Source organism: Thunnus thynnus, chromosome 18 (assembly GCF_963924715.1).
Source record: "Thunnus thynnus chromosome 18, fThuThy2.1, whole genome shotgun sequence".
In the NCBI taxonomy this organism is placed as follows: Eukaryota; Metazoa; Chordata; class Actinopteri; order Scombriformes; family Scombridae; genus Thunnus; species Thunnus thynnus.
This window is the reverse complement of record NC_089534.1, coordinates 1930098-1951091: the sequence shown is the minus strand read 5'-3', so window position 1 is coordinate 1951091 and position 20994 is coordinate 1930098. Positions and strand designations below refer to the sequence as shown.

The 20994-nt window shown below is 40.6% G+C and overlaps 1 protein-coding gene across 1 annotated transcript in view; it reads right to left on the bottom strand.

The window, feature by feature from the left end:
- Window positions 1-20994, bottom strand: part of man1a1 (mannosidase, alpha, class 1A, member 1) — a 143206-nt gene that overhangs the window by 99467 nt on the left and 22745 nt on the right. The window contains exon 2 of the mRNA XM_067573235.1: window positions 11140-11236. Coding sequence (XP_067429336.1) covers window positions 11140-11236 — 97 coding nt within the window. The remainder of the gene's footprint in view (window positions 1-11139; window positions 11237-20994) is intronic.

The window sequence follows — 20994 nt, the reverse complement described above, 5'->3', positions numbered from 1 at the left end:
AGTCTATTAGTGTGTATCACTAACACGTCCTACAGCTCTGTGTGTAAGTGTGTGTGTGTGTGTGTGTGTGTGTATGTGTGTGTGTGTGTGTGTGTGTGTGTGTGTGTGTGTGTGTGTGTGTGTGTGTGTGTGTGCGTCAGACGGGAGAATGATGCATTGTTTGGTTGTTCGGAACAAAATAACCTTCACTTCACGCAATCAGGCGGCAAAGACGGAGCTGTAATCTGTGATGTGGGTGTGTGCACGACTGACTGATGTGATGTTTCTCTCACACACACACACACACACACACACACACACACACACACACACACACACACACACACACACACACACACACACACACACAGATGCAAACCTGACCTCCACTTATTATTTGGTCTTCAGTCTTTGTTTGGAGAGTTTATTATTACAATTTGAATATTTTAACAGAAGGTGGAAGAACGATTTAACTGTGTTCCTGTGAAGTAAAGGTGGATTCATCAATAAGTCCATATTGATCTGTTTTGAATCTGTTTCCCAACTGCATGAGTCTCATTTTGTTTTGAGTTGCAATATGTGAAGATTTATAAGATTTATAACTTTATGTTTTTTATTATATTTAAATAGTTTTCGGTTAGTCCTCCTGTCATACAGATGTTAGTTTTCTCTATGTGGTTATAAATGTATCAGTGAGAAGATACATGATGATGATGAAGATTAAAGATTAATATTTGAAGATGAAGACTGTGAGATGCAGTTAAAACCTCCAGATGTCTAAAATCTACAAGTGGACATTGATTATTATTTGACATTATTTTGTCATTTTTATTAAACATGTTACATAATTAATTGATATATTACAAGGATCAATAATGATAACGATAAGGTCTTACTGACTGTTTTTTCTTTGTGTTGTTAAACTGTGACAAAGTTAAATATCTACTAAACTAAATTATTGGTATATAGTAGTTGGGTGGTGTAATATAAAGTCTGGACGTGTCTGCAGGGTTTCTGAGCTTCTGCAATAAGAGGTAAAGAGCAGTAGATGTCCTGTGGATTACATCATGCACACCGTGAACACAAAGCGTGACCTCACAGTCGGTTTCGCCCTGCAGCTCTGGGTCACACTGAGCTTGTTGGTGAGGCTTTCACATCCCCCCCCCCCCCCCCCCCCAACCTCCCCCGTTATTCACCGCTCTCCACACAATTCAGCCTGAGTGCAGAGCGGCGGATTATGTCACAGCGGCCATGTGAAGCAAAGCGCCACTCCCACAATTAAGTCCCCCTTCAACTGTGGGTCACGTTAAGTGTGACTCAATCTGCGGCGCCCTTTTACCCCCGAAGCTTTCTGCTTCCTCCGTCAGTGAACGTACAAACACTGAGCTGCATTTTACACTCAGTTTTACTCTCTTTACTGAATTTTGTCTGCATGTGTTTCAACTTTATATTCCTGCTGGCGTCTTTTATTCAGGTAATCTCTTTTTCTTTCTGTCCCCATACTAACTTTAACACAGCGAGCATCTCAAACATCATGTTGTCTGATCCTGGCGTCAAGAACTCAATTTAAAACAGAGTAAAGCTAATTAAATATGCAATTCTGTTTCAATAGTAATATATTAATGATGCAGCCACACTGTTAGACGGGTCAGTACAGTCTCTGCTTGCTGTGATAAGACTGCATCAATGTTTAGCTGAGTTTATACAAACCTCTTGACTTGCCTTCTAAATACAAGCAATAAAGTCTCAGTTTCTCCCATTAATTAATAATAATAATGACTAAAATGTAATTGTGTAACCGCAGAAATGTCCGTTCCAGATCACTATGATAATCAAATGAACTTTAGTGACCCGTTTAGCTCGTTCTGTGAAACTCATTTAACTTTATGAGATATTATGACGCACTGTATAAACAACACGCAGCCAGAAAACAGACATGACTGAAAACACAACCTCCCTCCAGCTTTACTGGTGGAGATAAATGAATATTGGCACTACGCACTGACTCGGCAGCTTCAACCTAAAAATAGCAGCTTCAGCCTTAAAAAGACTGACAGCAGTCAAAGTGTCATTGATATAAAAAAAACAACTGGCGGCTGCTCACGTCTTATGAAAATTCAGGCTTTAAGAAAAAAAAAAAGTCTTTCTTTAACACATGAGACAAACTAAATTCCTGGATTTTTCTCCTCAGCTCACTGCCTTTTCTCAGCCTGGAAATGCTTCTCCAAGATATGAAAGCGTCCCACATCGTAATGTTAACTCAATGCAAACTCCAGGTCTAATCCTTAATCCCACAATTTGATCCAGATCTCAACATCCACAGCCCCGCCGGTGCTCCCATTTAGCACCAACTACCGCCTCAACATTGAGTCTACACTGTATTTTCTGAGAGGGCACAGATGGGAGGTGAGGAAAAGTGATGGCTAAGCCTTTGGCTAATCGTGTTATCGTCGGCAGAAAGCATGAACACACACGAACACGCACATACACATCCGCAAAGTGTATTAACCTCTTGGCTTCTGCTGCCAGATACTCAAGCGTCAACACTTTTTGTCAAGGTTACCCCGAAAGGCATGACCACACTTTGCTGACAATCTGACTGTGATACGGAATAGAACGATTTAAAGCAAAGCTGTGATAATACGACAAAATACGAGATGCAAAGAGGCTGCTGCACATATGAAAGTATGTTGGAGAGATTGTTAGTTATTAATTCTGTTTGTCTGCTTGTTTATTCAGGCGTGGGAACTTGTAGGGACCATGTGTGTGTGTCCGTGAGAGTGTGTGTTCATCCGGGAAGTTCGACGCTACTGTCGCAGTGTGTTCTAGGCCTTAAGGGGCGAAAAGGCTCATTGTTCTGTGTTTGCGTGTTTGTGTGTGTAGGTGATTAATTAACATGGATGCAGACTCAAGGTTCTATAACAAAGGCTCATGAGTTGAGTGCGTACAACAGAGGGCTGCAAGGTGTGTGTGTGTGTGTGTTCATGTGATGGATTTCAGCTGCTGCAGCGTTCCCTTGTCTGTGTCCCACCCACCTCTGTGCACAGTGTGATTTACATCATTTCAGACACAACCAAACACAACCTCCCCTCCCCTCGTCACACACACACACACACACACACAAACAGGCAACAGGGAAACCTGAGGGAAGGCCGTCGCAGAATTACTCCATCCATTTCAATTACAGAGATTGAATATCTGATTCAGACACACACAATGCAGCGTGGGAGCCGAGGCTGCGGCCTGGGACTTAATGTCCAATTATATAAACCAAGTAAATGACTTGTCTGGAAATAGAAAGACACCAAAAACATTGAGCCTTCACGACTGGTGGACGATAACAATATTTTTAGCTCAGAGGCAAAGCAGGATGCAGGAAACGGAATCAAATTTGGCGCAATGATGGGGTTGTGACCAGGAAGAAGCTCCGTGTATTCGGCTTTGACGGCTGCAGTACACGCAGGCCATACGTTCACACATCCTGCAAGACAGTATGTGGCTGGCTGCCATGTTTTTCCAGTTGAAAATACTTCTACTATGATAACTTTTTGTTTTTTTTAATATCTTGCAGATTGTGTCTGTTCCCAGCATGACTCATTCTCCTCCAGCTGAAGTGGAAACCATTAAAAAAAGACCTGATTTAAAAAAAAGCCCCCTGAGAATGTGCCTGAGAACACGACTGTCTTGAAATGATTACTCTCTTGGACTTTTGATTTTCACTGTTTTGATTATTTGCCCTCCGAACTACTGCTATATGAGTTCTGAACTGATTGAAATGAACAACAGTAACGCTGCTGCTAAAATAAGCTTTTAACAGGTTTTATTCCTTTTCAGAGCTTCAAATGTTTGAAACGCTGCAGCTCGACACATCGCTCCTCCGATGACCTCCCGCTAGCTTCCAGTGCTGGAGAACGGACATCAAAATCTTACTATTTGTTTGTTTTTAAGTGTTTTATAATGCAAGTAGACCTGAACACAAACAGCTGATTTTTTTTTTCTAAACAAGCATCTGGAAGCATTGATGCCTCTTTCTTTCCATGAGGATCATGTTCATCGTGGTATAAACAACTAAAAGAAGAAATATAGCTGCTCTATTACTTTCATTATGTTTAGAGTGAAAGAAAAATGATGCTATCCTGCTGCCTTTAAGGAAGACGAAGGCTCCTGCGGCTCAATTTCTTTATTCTCCTTGGCAGATATTAGTTTTATCCGCGACCCCTCCAGAAACTCTCTCATGTCCTTGTTTGTCCACAAAAGAGGTGAAAATGAAAGAAGTATTACAAGATGAACAGAGCAGCCAAACACTTATTAAGATTGATTTTAAGTTATATTAGCTGCATCGGTTGCACTCATCTCCACGGTAAATAAAGCCCCCACGTTGAAATCAAGGACAAAGTCTAAAATAAGGCAGCAGAAAAGCCAGCTGGGAGACATTTAATGGTATAATAGACCATGGTTAAATAGACATCTGTGCTGGATTTAAACCAACAACCCAAATCAGTTTCTGGCAGAAAGCTCGGTGCAGCTAAACAGCCGCTCTGAGTGAAGAACTGCACCTTTCAGAGCACTACAGCCTGTAGATGGGACATTAATAAAAGAGTAAGAGTCCAATAATTGCTTTAAAAATTATCATTTTGTAAATATATCTTTAAACATGGAGATATTAACAATGGCTTAACTGACTAACTATTGATTTCAAAGGGGGTGGGGGGATGACTACATACTTAGAAATGTGAAGGTTAAGTGTAAATACAAAGAAAGAGGCTTTAGTTCAGCTTCTATTCCATCAGGACATTTCTACTGTCACTTAGGTAAAGTGATATGAGGAGTTTCAGCATCACTTCAGGGGACAAAGAGCAGAAAAGCCATTGAGAGAGAGACGGCATGGAAGAAAAACAACATAAAGAAAAGAAACCCTGGCAGCATGTGTGGCAGCGCCTGCCATTCATCCGGTGGCCTTTTAAAGCACTGCAGGCAGGACCGAGCAGATAACCTCCACTGTAAAGCCTGCGTGTCTCAGGAGGTACTCGGGCCTTTCACTTCTTCACACTGCCTGTAGCTATGGATCCATCCGAGTGTCCTGCAAATAACCAGAGTCTTAAAAGGCTGTCAGAGCACGATGTGAATATATCTAACCCCGAGTAGCAAAGGGGAGAATTTCCCTGACACCAGTAAAGAAAAAAAAAACAACAAAAAAAAAAAACGAGGAGCTCGTTCTGAAACAGACTGTTGCAGTAAAAAAAAAAAAACGTCATCTTACAGACAACAGAGCGCAGTCACCATCTCATGCAAAGGCTCCGCCGATAGATAACACATGTTGGACTGTTTATACACTGATGTTAGTCGGACTAAAAGACATCCCACAGCACATCCTACCTCTATAATCTCAACGTTAGCAGCAACGTGACCAGCGAGGTGCTGCAGAGGTCGATGATATACGTGCAAGCGCACATTCCTGGTGGATTATTTTATAACGTGAAAGAAGCATTTCTACTATTTACCTTGTGATCATCGAATTATGAAAAACGATCGCTGACGTGGTAAAATCCAGTATTATAAACCGATGTGCAGTGTTTTGGCGTCTCATAAGCCTTCAAACTAATGGATTTGTTACTCAAACTTGACTTTCTGGATGTCTATCCAGTTTTTAAAAACAATACACCAACACAGGGCTGTTTTCTGTCTGCACGCCTGCTTGGGCTTGTTTACCAGAAGTCCATCATTTCCATAGTAACTTTGGTCAAAACAAATACAGACATTTCCAGTGGATTCAATACTACTTTCCACCAACAAGGGTAAATTACAAATGCTTCAATGTGTCATAATCTAAACATATTGTTAATATTGTGCTTACTGTATCTATATAAGGTATTATTTACTATTATATATGTCTGTCACATGTTGTCTTGTATCACGTCCTCAGTTAATCACTAATGGTATCAAACATGTTGGACTTGGTGTATTTGAGACACAGTGAGAGTTTAAGGTGTTTTCTGATTCAGAGCAACCGGACAGGTGGCATCTTAGTTCACAGACGCACACATACATAGACACACAAGCACAAAACCCACACAAACGCTGCTCCCTCACGGCCCAGTTCAGGTCAAACTGGGCTCGATGGCAAACGACCTAAAAATTCTGCCTTTTTTTCCCTCTTTGCCTGCAACAGGAGAAATCAGTAGTGACCTTTAATGTGCTGTGGCCCAGTCAAGTGTGTTTATTTTAGACAGAACACACACACACACCCCATGGGGAGTTTTTTTTTGGTCGGGTGAACACACGGGTGCCTTCCCATGCTGGCCCCTCAGCTAGAACGAGAACCTATGCTTCAACCTTTAGCTTGTTTGGCTGTTCTGAAGCACAGCCGGCGGCCTGTCAGCAGTGTCAATTAAAGAGGACCAACGAGGAAACCACACAGACAGGAAACACCGCAGACTTCAGTACTGGAGCGACTACACTCCAACATTTAGAAGCCAGAAAAGCCAGTATGATATTTTTTGCTTCTCTGAATTGGCAAAGCTTGACAAAGCACCATCCACCCACCACATATGCTTTAATTACAATGATTTGACTAAATATCACCACAAAATACAGTATATGACTCTGATCAGACTCCAAAAACTACCAAACATCCTCCCCAACATTGGGCAAGTGACCGTTAAACATAACTTATCACGCTCACCCTTCACTAATTACTCTACAAAGGACGTAAATAGTTATATTACTCATTAGATTCCTCTCTGTTACAGCAAACAACTCCTCATCACATTCTTTAAGACATGTAGGAAAACAAACAAACACACAAAAAGAAACAGAGTGAGACATTGTGGTTTAACAAACAACCAGTCTGTGGTTCGGGGGATTTACAGACTCTTAATCTGTGATGTATTTCTGCTGCTTTGAAGTGTGAACAACATCCCACCGAGGGATTAAAATATATTAAACATCATCCAGTGCAGTTTTTTTTTGCAAGCATAATCAGTAAATAGTATAAAAACCCATAACATCTGCAATAAAACTTTTTTCTCTTCTCCGCTGTGTGTTTGTAGAAAACAAGCGGACTCCGTGTTAAAGCCTCAGTACAAACTCCTCCTCTGGCTCATTGGATTATAATAGCGCTCAGATTAAATTAAATTCCATAATGTCCAACAGGAGTCAGTGACGACTCGCTGGCACTGAACTCCAAAATGAGCTCCGATGATCTGGAGAAAATTAATAAGGTAATATTTCATCCTCCAGGAGTCATCGTGGTCACTGGGATCAGTGGTTGTTCTGATGAGAGTTCATGAGGACAGTTACAAGCTTCCTATGCAGGAAGAAAGAGGTCTAAATAATTCAAAATATTCCTAAAAGCTATTACTAAGAGAACAGAGACATTTAGGAACATTTGTAAATCTGACATATCTGGTTCTTTTCTAACATCTGTATTAAGCAGATGGATCTGAGCCACAATAGACTTAGGGACACAGGCATGTACCTGTTGTAGACACATGTGGGTTATAGACAGCTGAGACGAGCGCTCAGTGATGGAGGGAGAAACGACAGGAGGAGACATGGAGGCCTTCTTCGCCTCCAGCTGTAATTTTAGCAAACAGTGATTCTGCAGCATCTCTGTTCCACAGTTGTAATATTGTTCTTCGACATCCTGAACTGATCAACCGTATTTAAAACCAACAGGCGAAGGCAGACGGCAACAAGCGAGCAGCTCTGTGGTTACTGACATGGACAGACAGAGCAGAGAGAACATGTTTATTAAATTAATCAATCAACTCTGCACAATATTATCAACATTGCACCCCAAAATGCCGCTATCAGTCAGCCTCTACGTAACGAGACAGATCACATTTGAACTATACAGACTGTATTTACGGAGCCGCTGAACGTTCTGCATGAAATATTGTTTGTGACTGAAGTTGTTGCTCTGCTATGAAAAGCTGTTACAGCAGTCTAGACGCTGAATGAAACAGCAATCAATCTGCCCTTCAGTTACCCAATGAACATGTAATTTATTTATTGTTTCAGTGGAACCTTTTCATTTAAAATTTCACTCTGTTTCTTCTTAAATCTGTTACCAATACTGACGCTTTAAGAAATGAATCAACAGTCATTTTGTCAGATTTTCCACAGAAGTATGTAACTTTTAAAAATATTATTATTATTCTCCTGTCGTGTTTATTAATATTTTAGATCTCTGAAAGTCCTTCAGAATAACAGTCTACAAGAAAGGAATATGTATGATAATTAAGCAACAATCAAAGTATAAAGGTCAGAAGGAAACAGCTTTATCAGGACTATGTTGGTGTTGATTGATCATATTGATTGTCGGCAGTTTTCAGATGATTCTCTCAGGTTTGGTTTGTCTGAAGCTCCTCTGATCAACCAGCTGTTTTAGATGAATAGATGTTTATTCTCAGTTAAACTTTGTCTCCTACAATTTATGATCTTACGCAACTAGATTGTTATCGCAGATTAGTTGCACATTCAGACTCGGCGTCTTGATCTTTTTAATTTTTTGTCGAATACTAACAACCAGTAAACTTCTCTCTAAACACACTGACAGGAAATAGAACACAGCTGCTCCCACTAACGGACGCACAAACCCATTAAAGTCGACACTGTCACATCTTTCTCGTCGTCTCTGTTTGTCATTGAAGTGTTTGGGTGACAGAAACACATTCTGTAATAATGTTTAATAGATAAAAACTCCCAAATTGTGATTGATTGTCTGCCAAAGTAGTTGGTAGAGGAGATAAACATCATTACCAGCCAATATTTTGGGAGGATATATGGCTGCTGATAAATTCAAACCCTGGGAAAGAATTCAGCTTTTTCCTCTTCAGTCCTGAGTGCATGGATATAATTTTTATGAACATTTTTATCTATGATGAATGAAGGGTAGGGAGAGAAAATGCAGAGAGTGAAGACATCAGGGCGCCTACAGTATTTACCATCTGAACGCTGACATGGATGGTATCTTCTGGTTCTGTTTATCAGTTAAAAGCTGGAGGTGAATGTCTTTAACCTACAAAAATTATAAGATATTCATATTACAACCTCCCTGAGGTGATGAATTTCGAGCCAAACACACCGGAGAAGCCAGCAGCTGACAGCACATCTGGCATCTGAGACTCGGCAGGTGTTTTCCTTCAGGGGACGATCACCTGAAGTAGATCCAGCCCTTCTACAGTCTTCTTCACTTCAACAGCTCTACACAGCCAGGTTTGGGTTGTCCAGACTTAATGTTCAGCTTAAAACTCATATGAACATCAGTATGGCATCATTTTGTATTTTATTTTGAGATGCAAAATGATGAGTTGGTTATTAAAAATGATCAACTTATAATTCTGAGAGATTGTCGTAACCTCAAGATTTGAGAAACTAAATCAGACCTCGAACATCTTCATCCAGTAAGCTTTTCATTTTCAGCTCTACTGGCCAGTTTGAACCAGCAGTCCAGGTTACTGTATATCAGGGAAATAGCCTCAGGTATTGAAAGTGGCTTCATTGCATAATACTCCAGGTCAGGCTAATATTATCATCATACATCATGTTGTATAGGAGTTGGAAACGGCTGTGACAAGGCCCCGGGGCCGAGCTGTCTTATTTACTGATGGAAGCGAGTCTGCTGGAGCAGCCAACTAAAACCTATTTACTTTTCTATAGCGGAGACGTGAAGGATGGATAGAGACGAGGAAACAGACAGAAAAGACTAACACCCAGAGCTCAACAGCCTAATCTAACAATTAGTATTCACACAGCTGCTTTCCTCTCTCTCTCTCTTCCTACATTCACGTATGATAAATTCCTGTAATGAAACAGTGGATGGAATTTACACAAAGCTGATTGAATTTCCTCATTAAACATAAGAAGGCAATCATTAAAAAACGAGCCTGTAAATCTTCCACACAGAGGAGGAGAAGAAGAGGGAGAAGAAGAAGAAGAAGAAGAAGAAGAAGAACAACAACAACAACAAGACAAAGAAGAAGAACAAAAACAAGGAAAAGAAGAAGAAGAAGAAGAGAAACAACAACAAGACAAAGAAGAAGAACAAAAACAAGGAAAAGAAGAAGAAGAGAAACAACAACAAGACAAAGAAGAAAAAGAAGAACAAGAAGAAGAAAAAGAAGAACAAGAAAAAGAAGAAGAACAAAAACAAGGAAAAGAAGAAGAACAACAACAAGACAAAGAAGAAGAAGGAAAAGAAGAAGAAGAAGAAGAACAACAAGACAAAGAAGAAAAAGAACAAGAAGAGGAAAAATAAGAAAAAGAAGAACAAGAAAAAGAAGAAGAATAACAACAACAACAAGACAAAGAAGAAGAAAAAGAAGAAGAAGAAGAAGAAGAAGAGCTGTTTTTCACCACAGCATTAGCATATATGAAGAAACTAAACAAACAACCGTCTGTTTCAGACTCAGAAACCACAATAGAGAGAAAAAAAGAGACAATAAAAAAAGTATTACAATAAAGCAATGTAGGTTTTCCCTAGAATCATCCTAATGCAATCTCTGTTTCTGTCAGATTGTGTTTGCAGGGGGTCCCGTACCCATAAAGGGCTGAGAACCGTTGCTTTAAACCATTTATCATCTGGAATTTGCTCCCTGATAGCTGCCTCACATTTGCTTTTCAAAGTGTCCACGTCTGCCTGTTTGTTGACACTCAGGAGCCCATAAATTTTGCTTATGAGTCGTTTAGCATCTATTTTGCATTTAAGCATTAAATATGCGGCTCACGTTTCAGTTAAATCTGTGCTCAGTGTTCACAGTGAAGCCTGATACATGTCACTACAGACAAGAATGTGAACCATTAACACTAAAAGATCAGATCGGACTAAAAGAAACAAATCAAGCTTGTAATAATGAACGTAGCCTGAGAGGTAATTAAAAAAACAGAAGACAGAATATGATGATTCACATTCATCAACAGCACAGACACAAACAACCGGCGCAAACAGAATATAAATATATGATAAAGTTGACATTTAGAGGCATCCATATGTATGGCTCCGACTGACGGCCAATTTGGCTGCTAATCTAAAGGCCAAGGCTGCTGGTGACAGGGACAAGAGATCAATCATGTGTGTGTGCGTGTGTGTGTGTGTGTGTGTGTGTGTGTGTGTGTGTGTGTGTGTGTGTGTGTGTGTGTGTATGGTCTTTCACTCACCAAACAGATTGCTGGAGTGGCCTTGCTTGGAGACCGGCCTGAGCTCATTGGAACCCCAGGCGTAGCGCCTGTAGCTGTCCCACGCATGTTTCATCATCTGACAGGGAGGAAGAAGAGGAAGAGGAAGAGGAGGAAGGAGGGAGGAGAAGAAGATGACAAATGAAGTGAGTTACAGACGATAATCAACTTTGGGTCATGACAAAGAGAATTAAGCCCTTTTCACATAACTCAGTGGTTACGTTTATAGTCCAGCTCATACTGGACTTTTGAAGCCAAAACCAGTATCAGCCAACAATATCTGTGATGAGTTAATAAAGCTGCTGATATGTTTGCTTGCTCACTGGGAAGAAATTCACTTCATGAAATTCAACCAGCAACATTATTATTATTATTATTGTGACACTATAACACGTATGTGTGTATCTGTAAACACTGACCGCAGTCTTGTGGTCTGTGGTTTCGTCTGCGGTCCTTTAATATCTGGGAGCCGCAGAGTTCGAGACAGTCGGCTCAGTCTAACAGTATTGTTTACATAGTTCACCCCAAAGCCATCAATGATAATTTATCTCACATTTATTTATCTGACACTTGAATCAAAGCTGTCAGTAAAAGTTTAATGATGCAACTCTTCTTGTATTAAACGACGCAGCTACAAGTGATGAGCCGTTCTCACTATTTTACCTGCTATAACGTCTCAAATCAAACCACTGATGGATCGTCTTCAGTCTGGAATAAATGACATTTAACACAAGTATGACGACTGTTTTAAAACAGTTTCTTTATATGAATCTATCAGCAACTCATGGTAACTTATTTATTAGTTTTATTAGTATTAATATGTCATCCAGCATAAAATACAAGGATTGTTTTATCTCTAATAGTGTTCTGTGAATTATATTATGACATATAAATTCTATAAGTGGCCTAAAATGTATTTGCTGTCTCATCTAGTCTTAATTAAAACTTCACAGCTTAAAGAAATTCGATATTTTTGCTAAACACGAGTCTCAACGACTGCAAAGATTTAATAATTCACAGCAGCAGATGTTTTTAATGATGATAATTTGTTGATCAGGCAGCAAATGACCTATTCCAAACGTCTGTCTGCATTTATGATCAGTGGCTGATTGATCGGCTCCTTCCTCGCTAAAAAACAAAAAACCCAACCCTCACCCAGCCCCCCCCCCCCCCCCCCCCCCACCCCCTCCCTCCTCTACCGAGTCTCATTATCTGCTGCTGAAACTGCTCGCTTCCCCGGCAGGAATCGCCAGAGTTTCATCTCATTTTAATCTCTGCTGTGTTGGCTGGAGGCTTGATACCAACATGAATACTAGTTTCCAATCTAACCCCCCCAGACGCTCCTTTCAGTCTCAGATGCGACTACTCCTCCTCCTCCTCCTCCTCCTCCTCCTCCTCCTCCAGCTCTCTGCGTGTATCTGTCCTCCTAATCCAGGTTATAGAGCGTCGTCACAGAGAGCTTTCTAGAACCTGCCTCTGGATTAGAAACACTAAAACCTTTTTATCCTCCACCTTCAGACGCCAAATCTGTTCACACACACACTTCACTTCAGTGATAGTGTGCTCTTGTCATATATATATATATATATGCTCTCACTGGCACAATGCTGCAGCCTATAGCATATATAAAGTGACTCCCTGCCACAATCCTAACAATGCCGGCTCTATGCACCTGAATAATACACACACACACACACACACACACACACACACACACAGCTGAGTGATGCACAGCCTGCACAGACTCTCCCAGGAGATCATATTACTGTATTATACACCCTCTCTCACTACGCAGTATCCTATTGCAAGCTCATATATGCATGTGTGTGTGTGTGTGTGTGTGTGTGTGTGTGTGTGTGTGTGTGTGTGTGCTTCCTGCTGACTCACTGTTAGTCAGCTCATTCTCTAACAGTAACAATTATTAACTGCAATCATTTTGAAAGACGCTACAAACGACCACGAGCTGGTCAACAGGTGACTGAGTGACCTGTTGCCTAGTTTAAGTTAAGTCGAGTGAAGCCGAGCCTGTTAGCGAGTCAGGCGGTCAAGCGTCGGCACGGCAACACCTTCTCACCTACATCACAGCCAGCGCACACGCAGACACACACACGACGTCTTCAGATTGTTCATTTCTATCTAACAATCCAAATGCCAAGAAACTCAATATACACTTAGATAAGAACAGAGAAAAACAACAAATTCTCAAATATATGAAGCTACAACCTGATAAATGACAGAAACAATAATCAGAATCTTCTTATAAACACAAATATTCTTGATTTTAATTGGTATTCATTAGTCACTCTAGTTGACATTGTGGCTGTGAGTGATGCTATTGTGTGCAACCTTGTAATATCTATCCTGTATTATGTTTATTCTGTATTATTCTTCATCATTTGTATTATGTTTTTAGACTCATTCATGTTTTAATTGTAACATCAGACTGCAGATGACAAACTAGCTATAAGCTAACTCTGGTGCAATGCATCACATGACAACATTTATGTTCAAATAAAATAAAATTAGAAAACCAGCAGGAGGCATCTGCAAGCAGAGTGAATATATATATAATAATATAGTGCAGATGATGCTCTATTTTGAGTATATTTCACTTCTGATTTGAACTGACAATATGTAGTGAACAAAGCAGGTCAGACAGACTGATAGCGGATGTCAAGAAACGGCATAAAGTGCAGAACAAGTGTTAAAAAATAACTTCTGACAGCACAATCACAAGTGCCGTGCAGGTGTTAACAACAACCGTGAACGCTGGAGAGGAGGAATTAATAGCCTCATGATGCTACCAAGCTGCCGAGAGTTCATTCTTTTATTCATATTGTGAGCATGACTGACAACTTTTTCAATCAAGGACGCTCTTCACTAGGTTACATCACACACACACACACACGCTGAAGAGCCTCGTGCATGAATAGACTCTGATTTCATGCTTTTCACAGAACAACCGCTTATTAGATTACATTTTATAGGGGGGAATATGCTGCGCTACGCTAGAGAGGAACAGGAGACGCTTTAATTAGCAGTTACCTCTCATCTCATGTGCTCCATCTGCATCTCTCTCAATGTTACACAAACACACACCGACATACACTATACGAGCATGTGACAGACATTGTGCCTCAACCTTCACCGGGTTCAGTAGTGGTTTAACCTTCTCTGACATCTCAAGAGATCAAAAATGCTGCTTTATTTTCACAGGAGAACTTCTTATAACACACACACACGGAGTGAAATCCACTTAATTTGCATAACATCTCCCACACACATCAAAAGGACAAGCTAGCGATGGCTTTCCTCCATTTAAACCCACTAATTACAGCTAGTGAGCCTGCTAATTACTGCTCCTATATGCATGTCACATTAAGAGATCTACTCCAATACTCTTATTCCCAGCATGAGAGCCGAGATCAACCCCGAGAGAGGCTTCCAGATCAAGACGACGGAGGACGACGCTCGTTCATCATCGCTAACAAAGAGAAAAAAAAAAACAAACGAGGTACGAAAGTGTGTGAAGAAATTAGCTTTGAATATCCACAAAGAGTCTTAAAAGCCAGTGGTGATATCTCACATATCATAAAGACATTTCTGTCTCATTACAACTGTCTGCTATATTGATAATAATGCTAGCGTGTTAGCATAGAGTCGTATAGCATGTTAACTTGTTGTTTTTTACTACTACTACTGCTCTGATGTCATTTCTAGTCGAGAAAAGCTAATGCTAACCGTTTCATGTAAGTGAATGGAAGATGCTAAAATGATTAGCGCCATACTCCAGGAGGTATAATTAAATAAAAACACAGTTTCAGGTGGTCTAACTTAGTTTGTTAGTTAGTGGATTATTCAAGCTTTCAAGCATGATGAGGTGTACTGATGTAGGAAAATAATAATAATACACAAGACAAAGATGAAAATAAGAATGATCTGTTTTAAGATATTTATGAAAGGAGGATGTGTTTAAATAAGTCAGACATACTGTGATAACTACTCAACAATAACTTTCTTGACATGGGTGGCGATTTAGAGATGTGGATCCAGGATGGGACCATAATCTATAATCCATCATCACAATTACATTCAAGCAAAGATCAAAAAAAAAAAAAGACAATATTGTTAATTAATAGGTGCAGATTCTCTAATTCAGCGTGTGAGCGTGAGTGCGGCTCACACTACTAAACATTCCTGTGTGTGTTAACTCTTATTGGATTTTATGCTCAGGATCCCCATGTGTTGACTCTAATTGGATTAAGTGTTCGGGATTTTCTAGTCTGACCGCTGTTATTAGGACCTGGTGGCTGATGCTATTTCAGACGTACGCTAGCTCCGTGCTAATTGGCTCTGTGTTTAAGGTGCGATGGTTTTACTGGAGCACAAACATCAGGTGCGATCTAACAGGAAGTTCTTAAGTACATATACACACCTGTTCTTCCTCAGGAGTATGCACACACACACACACACACACACACACACACACACACACACACACGCACACAGATTATTTGCTACAGAAAGGCTGCGTGAGGACTGTTGACAATCACCTTGAGTAGAGAATCACCTCCTCCTCCTCCTCCTCCTCCTCTCTGTTGTCCCCCCAGCGTCACCTCTCTTCTCAGCCTATTGATCTGCCTCAGCCACTGAACTAATAACTGTGTTGTTCACTGATGACACAAACACACACACACACACACACACACACACAGCCAGAGCTCTCCTCTCTACAATGGTTTCCTGTCAGCAGCCCAGCTAATGGAGGAGAAATAGTGTTGTAGTATGCTAACACATGGCAGCAGGGAGTAAAAACACAAACACACATAATTCAACCAGTGTGAAATGAAGCCCAGAGCTGACGGGGCTGCAGATCAGAAGTCAGTCATTGGTTTCTTTCATCATTGTGAAAAACATCTTTTCAAAGTATGAATCCAAGAAGAAACTGAGACTTGAAACCACTTGAACTGCACAGCTTCTCTCTTTATAGCTGCAGAGTTAAATTAACAATCATTAACCTCATACTCATAAAAAAAAACTAAGTGAGATGCATTTAAAACAAGAGTTGCTGACAAGATTGACTGTTTCCTCTTCTGGTCAGATCGTAGTTTGAAGTTTAGACTTGCTTAATAAATGTGTCCATACAGATCATGAATAATGTGAATCAGATGCTGTGGATTTAGTAGATATATGAAAGAATGTTGTTTAATCCTCCAGTAAAGTCGATGTCAAAGGGACTCAAACACCTTTATGATGCTTTTACTTTCAATTTGTCAAATGTATTTCAACAGTTAGGTCACTCAGTGGTGAGTTAGAAAGTCAAATATTTGTTAGCCGGGGGCTTAAAAACGTATTTTTTGTTGCCTCAAGTCTTTTAAAAACTTCTAAATGCAGCTAGATAACGTCGAGCATCAGCGATGAGGAGACGTTTTCCAAAAAAAAGGTTTCTGTGAGTGAAATAACACATGAGAGGAGCCTCTGAGCAGGCTGCCAAAAGGCATTTCACAAACATAAAAATAAATGTGTTAACATTACAACGATAAGTCCCGACCGAGTCACGAGTCCACTGAGACTCCGTTTAAAATGTCCCCAAAATAATGAAAAACCTGGCAGTGATCCAGGCTGTGTGTTCCACCGTCTGCACACACACACACACACACACACACACACACACACACACACGCACACACACACACACACGCACACACACACACACACACACACACACACACACACACACACACACACACACACATATATATAAATGCACACAGAGCGATGATGGTAAATCATTAACCGCTGTGCAAAGATCAAGGGGTTAATGACCCTGTTTGCTCCGAGGTGTCCTGAGTAATCTGTAACTGAGGGAATGTGTGAAGGCTGAGCAGGGAGAAGGGTGTTTCTAAGAGTTCCCACCGGGGCCGCTGCTGCTGCTGCTGCTGCTGCTGCTGCTGCTGCTGCGGCGGCGGTGAGAGAGAACGACGTTGAAACTGAATCTTCCGATAGCTCGTCTCAGGGGAAACACTTGTGACTAACGCCCTTGTAACAGGTGCATTATGTGTGTGTGAGAGCGAGTGTAAGAGGAAGAGGAAGAGAGAAGGAGAGGGCAGCTGGGTGACAATATGGTTGTTGGGCAGATAAGGACATCAGACAGCCAACCAGCATGTGGACCTCACAAACAGGAACACACACTCACACACACACACACACATATCTGCCTGCCAAAGAAGCATCCCCTGCGAGTGTGATGAAGTGCAGATGCTTGACTGCTTCACTCTCTGCCATCTCAATGAGAGGAAGATAAAGATGAGGAGGGGGGGTGGGGGGGGTGTGTTTAATATGATTAAAAAATGCACGTCGTAATAATGGCGATATTCCAACTTGTTGATGTGATGACGTCATACCGCTACGCACGAGGAGCCGCTTACGTTGCTGCAGGCTCCATGTGGAGGAGTCAGAACCAGGAAGTGACTTAACAAGAGATCAGATGTTAAATAAACCACATTAATATGTAAGAAAGTGCAGGAAGACTGGAACAACAAAAGGAGGCGACACAACCAACTTATTTCAGCACCTCAAGCAGAAGCATCCGGTTGAGTCATATCATCAAGAATATCATTATCACACAGAAATACTATTTTAGAGCCTCGACCCTACAGAGGAGGTCAAAACTAGCGAGGAGATAAAGGAAGGAGGAGTGATATCATGATAACAGCAAGAAAAGTTAAACAACATGTCCTAATTGTGTTTGAAACATCCGTACGAGTTCATTTCTAAAAAATAAAGATGGAATATTGATAGAAGTGAACTGGACGGAGGAAAACAAAGCCAGAAACACATCACTGTGTCTGTGTGGATAATAGAAAGTTTTCTCCTCAATCTTTCTGCAAAGTTTAAAAAAAATCCCTTTGAAGCAGAATCAGTTTTCTGTCGTGTATAAAAAGCATCAGAATAAGTTTCCTGTCTTATCAGAGTGATGCTGCACATCACAGGAAACATGCAGCCAAAGCTAACCGCTAACAGCTCCTAACATATCTGAACCCTGGCGTGACCTCACCCAGAAACCGGTTAGCACTTCCTGTTCGTGTCATTCATACCAGTAACTTACAACATGAGGGAGGAGAAGCAGATACCACGCTGCAGGAGCAAATCTTCAGCTTTCATCAAATGACTGGAAATGTTTCTTTCACTTCTGTATTAAATCGGTTGTTTTCTTCACCTGTTAAAGTTTCACAGCAGCGGTTTATTTATTTGATGATTATCAAACAGTAAAGAAAAAGCAGAGAAAGTAACGCCTTTAATTCCTTCTAGTGCTAATAAGCTGTTGAAACATGTATAAGTTGGTGGTTGATCTGTTGATTGTGTTGCTGCGGGGTTGGTCTGTGTTTATGTTCTCCTGAATTTAATCTCTGTCTTCATGCACAGATGAGAGAAACACTGAGCACCCCTGTAAAAATATTACTGCATCTCTCTCATCACTATCTCTGAGCCCAGACAGCCTCTGCTGCTGCTGGTTATGGGAAGAAGTAAGAGCCCATAAAAAATAAAATAAAAATCACTATGATCAAGTTGGCAGAAAGAAGCATAAAAAAAAAATCCCTGAATCATGTAAATTTCCCAGATAGCAGAGAAAAGAAATTGAATTTCTTAAAGATACAGAGACAGGAGGATGCAAAGGTTTGACATATTAAACATCATAAAATAGAAATGACATTTTTTAAAAAGCGACCCCCCCAGAGACAGCAAATATATTAAAGAGGAAGAGGACGCATCATTACACCACTTATACACACTGCTTACAGGCTCTGACAGACTCTCATATGGAAAACAAACACTTAATCAAATTACACAAGACAAGTTTTAAGGTTGAAGCAGGGCGGAGGAAAGTCAAGATTATGTTACACGTCAGCTCAGGAAGCGTTTATAAGCCTGTTGACCAGAATAAACACAAACAGCTCCGACACACATTTTGGCTCATCGTTGTACAAAAAGAAGCACAGGTGTGGCTAATAACATTAATGCATCTGTTCCATTAGACGCCAGCGAGCCGGCGTTCACACCGCCGGGGTCCTGGAACCGTCTCATCTAAACGCTACGTCGCCATTGTCAGTGTTATTAGTTACAGCTGCGTTTCCAAAAACTATCCGCCATTACGACTCCTCGTTTCCAGGACACAAAAGCAATCGCGGCTGCGTTTCGTCCCACCTGCGTGTGCGAGTATTAACTGGAGCGTGGCGAGAGTCCAGGTACAGAATATTCTGAATTACAAATGTGCAGATATAATGGCCGGTAACCCAGGTGCGACAATTTCCCTCGGTGAGCTGCGGTTTAATGACGAGGAAATAAAGGAGTGAAAGTGTGAACCTGCTGCTGCTGAACCACAGCCAAGCTTCAGGCTGCATGAGCGGGAAACAGGAGACTGTGTTTTTATATTGTTTTACTCATTTCCTTTAAAATCATCTCTACTTTATATTACAGATGACCGTTTTCAACAACTACGCTGTAATGTTTTACATTCTTCAGCGTCTCTATTCGCCTCCCGGGCAAACGGTATAAAGATCAGTTTGCAGAAAATGACTGGAGTTATGTGAAGATGAGTCATCACAGTTAAACGATGATTGTAGGTAAATGCATTTGTAAAAGTTTTTACTACATTCTCATCTGAAGATTAGATAACTGACATAATAATAAACAGACAGTTTATAGACTCTTCTTGCTGATTTATTGCACTGAAATGACTGAAAACGACGGCTGTGCAGCAACTGGGAGGTATTTTAAATGGTATAAATTATTGATTACTGTGAGATCTGAGAGGCTGAACATACATGACTTGGTGTACCTGAGATAAACATGAAATATACTGTTTCTTTGTTTTAGATTAAAGTATTAAACAGATGATAAAAGGCAACAAGTTCTAACCTGTAACTACGGCTGCGACTGTGGTGTAATCTTATAAGACTTATGATAAAATGGTGCAGAATGATTATGACAAGTATCATAAGTAATAAGTAGTAGTGTGTTGAATTGACATTATAATGAATATATAACCTCACAGACCACATATAATCAATGTAAGGGCACCAAAATGTTAAGAATCTCACTTAATGCACTGGATAAACTTCACTTTAAATGTCTTTGTATTAAACTCAGTGATTCAAAAAAAGGAAAAAGGAGCGGCCGTGGGAAAGGAGCGAGAGAGGGGGGGGTGTGGGGAGGCAGTGGAGGAATAGAGCCAGGGGAAGGATTGGAAATGATGGTGTACAGTGACCATTGAACAGTTATAAAAAAATAAAAGAGCATGACTGGATAAGACTGGTTATGCCAGACATGACCAGTTCAGCCCAAAACCTATTTTGGGGAGTTTGGGCCAACAACAGGTGATGTAAAGAAGTTATGATGGTGTAATTGGCCAAGTACAAAGAGGATGGACAGTAGGCGTGACCTATGCAGACCCAAAGGGTACATAAGACGACACCCTGAGGTTAGAAATCCGGGTGTTTTCTGTGATCTTTGTGAACTGTATTGATCTCCTTTATTGGCATTAAAGTTCATTTTGCTGCTCTGAACTCTGACTCCTGATGATTCTTCATGTTTGAACATCAAAGAGGTTTTTTGTCCTTGAGCTGATTTGAAACTTTTTATCTGAGACCCAAACAATAAACACGGTACAACTAACGATTAGTTTACCAATTACTCAGCTGATTATTTTCTCAATTAATTGATTCATCATTTGGTCTAAAAAATGTTATAATTCATCAGAGTCCAAGTTGACGTCTTCAGACCAACAATCATGTTTGACAAAGGAAGCAATAAATCATCACGTTTGGCACTAAAATT